We start from the raw sequence: 4,178 nt of genomic DNA on the forward strand, positions 1-4,178 counted from the left end.
AAATTCAACAAAATGGGATATGTTGCGAATGTCTTTATTTTCCAGTCCCACTAACAAACTCCTATCAAGCACCTCCCTTCCACAAGAGGCATGAAGGCCACAAACACTGACAGGTTGTGGCTTAAAGAGGCCTTGAGAACAAAACAAGCCAGACCATGAGATTTCCTGCAGGATAGAGCTCTGACAGCCACCCTTTTCTGTCCAGAGAGGAAGCTCAGAAACCTGGTGACCATTGCCACCAAGACTTTCCTTCGCCCCCACAAGTTCATGACCATGCTCCGGAGTATTCGAGAGTATTACCCAGACTTGACTGTGATAGTGGCTGACGATAGCAAGAAGCCCTTGAACATTGAAGACAGCCACGTGGAGTATTACACCATGCCCTTTGGGAAGGTATGTCTTGCTAGATTGGGGCGGGGGGGAACCTGTGTCCAGGATAAGAAAGCCCCAGAGTCAGGTTCTGCCCTGGAAGGGGCCACTTCAGTCATCTTCCCAAGGATACAGAGTCCTGGAGTGGGAGAGGGTGAGGACTGTCCTCTGGGTCCCCTGGCTGATTCCTAATTCAGAGAAAAATGGGCTCACCCATGCTTTTCTGCACTTGTCATTTTTGGTATGGAGATTAATTAGTGTCTTTATAAGTGACTTGAGGTATTTTACATCCCAAGGCTTCTTGACACATAGATCCAACAGCAAAACAATCTCTTATCCCCATAATTCCACCCAAGCTAGGGCTTATCTCTCTCTGTCTCCTTCCCCCTGCCTCAGTTTCTCTCTCCCTCCATCCCTTTCCCTCTTCCTCCTTTTTCTCTTCATTCCTTTTCCCTCTCCCTCTTTTTCTTCTCTTCCTCCTTTTCCTATAGGGGCAAAGAAGGAAATGGATCTTATATATACCAGAGGCCCCCAAACTCAACATCTTCCAGGAGATAAGGGAAACTGTCAGGTAAAAAAGGACTTCAGTCAATTCGTAAAGTCCACAGGGCCAAGGAAGGAACTTTCTAGTCTTTCTTTGTCTCGATCTCTGATCTAAGTAGTCGCTGTCCCTTCCAGTGTTTCTCTGAGACATGGACTCCCTGGTCCCAGTTGATTTTTCAACCTTGGCCATAGCTTGGATTTACCCCCACAGATTCTGACCGAATTTGTTTATTTGCAGGCAGCCTGGCCACTGGGCATTTAGAAAGCTCCCCATGTGCCTCTAATATATAGCCAGGACAGGCACCCACTGATCTAACTTCTTCCACCTACAGGGTTGGTTTGCCGGTAGGAACCTGGCCATATCTCAGGTCACCACCAAATATGTTCTCTGGGTAGATGATGATTTTCTCTTTAACAACAAGACCAAGATCGAGGTGCTGGTAGATGTCCTGGAGAAAACTGAACTGGATGTGGTAAGGGACAGTTGCCAGCTTCATCCCGCTGTGATCTATAGAGACAAGGATGAGGAGGGAGAGCAGAGAGAGGAAAGCAGATGAGGGAAGAGGGGAGGGAGAGGGGCTGATGGAGGAGATGACTAAGCCAGCACAACTCTGGGGTGGAGGGTGAGGGCATGGCAGCAGGAATCAGCAGAGGCAGAGTTCTGCTGCTGCCTCCACGCTTACTTTTCATCGAGCAAATTACGCCTCCACCAATTCACAATTGTTCTGCTTTTAAAATGGTGTGTGTATGTATCACTTCCAACTTCCTCCAGGACTGATGAGCAATGAAAGAGAGCAGCGTTCTCCTTCTATCACACAACACTTGAAAAAATGTAAATGGCACAAAGCTTTAGAAGTACACATGGCCCTAAGGACATTAAAAAAGAGGAAGGCTGTGCGTGTGGTGGCTCATGCCTATAATACTAGCACTCAGGGAGCCCAAGGCAGGTGGATCATCCAAGTTCAGGAGTTTGAGACCAGCCTGAGTAAGAGCAAGACCTCATCTCTACTAAAAGTAGACAAAAACCTAGCTGGGCATTGTGGTAGGTGCTTGTAGTCCCATCTACTGGGGAGGCTGAGGCAGAAGGATTGCTTGAGCCCAAGAGTTGGAGGTTGCTGTGAGCTATGATGATGCCATGGCACTCTACCCAAGATGACAGCATGAGACTGTTTCAAAAAAGGCAGGCAGGCTCGGCACCTGTGGCTCAAGTGGCTAAGGTGCCAGCCATATACACCTAAGGTGGTGGGTTCAAATCCAACCTGGGCCTGCCAAACAACAATGACAGCTGTAACCAAAAAATAGTCGGGCATTGTGGTGGGCGCCTGTGGTCCCAGCTACTTGGGAGGCTGAGGCAGGAGACTCACTTGAGCCTAGGAGCTGGAGGTTGCTGTGAGCTGTGATGCCATAGCACTCTCCCCAGGGGGACAGCTTGAGGCTCTGTCAAAAAAAAAAGGGGGGGGGGAGGCAAATAATAATAAAAATAGGCTTGGTGCCTGTAGTATAGTGGTTACGGCACCAGCCATGTACACCGAGGGTGGCAGGTTTGAACCCAGCCCAGGTCAGCTAAACAACAATGACAACGGCAAGAAAAAATAGCCAGGAGTTGTGGTGGGTGCCTGTAGTCCCACCTACTTGGGAAGCTGAGGCAAGAGAATGGCTTAAGTGCAAGAGTTTGAGGTTGCTGTGAGCTGTGACACCATGGCGCTCTACCCAGGGCAATATAGTGAGACTCTGTCCCAAAATAAATAAATAAATAAAAATATTAAAAGTCAATTCAGTATAGAAAAGAGAAGAAAAAAGAAAAAATGGATTAGAAAGTAAGTGGCATCGTGGCCATACCTAACTCTTCCTGCAAGCAGACAATCCCCAAAGCATCTGGCTCAACTAAGACATCCCTTGGTGACTCATAGAGACCCTTAATAGCTGAAGCAAGAGACAAGGTGCTGTTCCTGCTTGTGTAAGGTGCCTTCAAAGGAACTCGAGTCAGTTTTCCTGGACCAACTTGCTTCTGTTGTGGCTCCATCATCCTCATGGCCCCAGCACCACATCCAGAAGCGGGACAGAGGCAGTGGAGGGCAAGTGGTTTCTTTGAAGGATGGGATGTAGGAGTGGCACGCACGAGTTCTAAATCATATCTTGTTAGCCAGAACGTAATCACATGGTCCAACTTTGCTTCCAGGTAGGTGGGCAAACGCACTCTTTGGTTGATTCATTGACTATCTTAATTTAGTCCACTTAAAACTCAGAGAACTCATTTACTAAAAGGGAGAAAGAGAAAAATGGTGTGGGGGACAATGAGCAGACTTTACCATGTCATCCTAAGAGGATTAAAGTTGTTTCAGGAAGGAATAGATGTCCTTGATCATCCTGTTTTGCTCAGGCTCAAATGCAAATACAGGGTATGTCCCATGAGAGCATGGAGAGGCAGCTCAGAGAGGTAAGAGCTGGGAGAATGGGAGAAAGCTAGCTTGGGACAAGCTGCTCTCTGCAAGAAAACTAATAAGTGGGGGCCTTGCGGATAGACCACTGCACATAGGCTGCCCGGCACATGCTTGATCAAACATTGCTCTCATAATGGAGGGGAGTGAGTAACCCTCTTCTGGAAAGAGTGAGTTTGCTGTCATGTGAGCAGAGTGCAGGTACTAGTTGTCTGCTGTTCAGACTTGGAGTAAGTGCTGTTCATACCAGCTAGATTTTCTGGGGTAGGGAAGAATTCAAATTTCCAAAGGACCCAACAGGAGTATGGTAAAAGTTGGCCACAATAGCAAAAAGAGAAGAACCGAGGGATAATCTGAAGGATAGACACAGCAAGGGTGCAATTCTTGTTATAACTGAGGTCCAATCCAACAAGGCTTCCTGGAAGTGGCAGGACGAATGTTGAGTATATGCTCTCTAATACGGGTTTCTCTGCCCACTGACTAGGTAGGAGGCAGTGTTCTGGGCAATGTGTTCCAGTTTAAGCTGCTCCTGGAACAGAGTGAGAATGGAGACTGCCTTCACAAGAGGAAAGGATCTTTCCAGCCCCTGGAAGGCTTCCCCAGCTGTGTGCTGACTAGTGGCGTTGTCAACTTCTTCCTGGCCCACACAGAGCGACTCCAAAGAGTTGGCTTCGATCCCCGCCTGCAACGAGTGGCTCACTCAGGTGGGAAGTTTGGAAGAGTGAGGAAGGGAGCTGGGTTGTGAATTAGCCTCAGAAGTTTGATCTCTCTTGGCTCGGTGCCTGTGGCTCAAGCGGCTAAGGCGCCAGCCACATACACCTAAGGTGG

At 48.2% G+C, this 4,178-nt stretch overlaps 1 protein-coding gene across 1 annotated transcript in view; it reads left to right on the forward strand.

Annotated features, from left to right (window-relative positions):
* Positions 1 to 4,178, forward strand: part of B4GALNT2 (beta-1,4-N-acetyl-galactosaminyltransferase 2) — a gene marked incomplete at its 3' end in the record, with an annotated part of 52,818 nt that overhangs the window by 36,159 nt on the left and 12,481 nt on the right. The window contains 3 exon segments of the mRNA XM_003786698.2: positions 206 to 393; positions 1,245 to 1,385; positions 3,835 to 4,054. Coding sequence (XP_003786746.2) covers positions 206 to 393; positions 1,245 to 1,385; positions 3,835 to 4,054 — 549 coding nt within the window.

This window comes from Otolemur garnettii, unplaced genomic scaffold, assembly GCF_000181295.1.
Source record: "Otolemur garnettii isolate 467f Iridium unplaced genomic scaffold, OtoGar3 scaffold00018, whole genome shotgun sequence".
In the NCBI taxonomy this organism is placed as follows: Eukaryota; Metazoa; Chordata; class Mammalia; order Primates; family Galagidae; genus Otolemur; species Otolemur garnettii.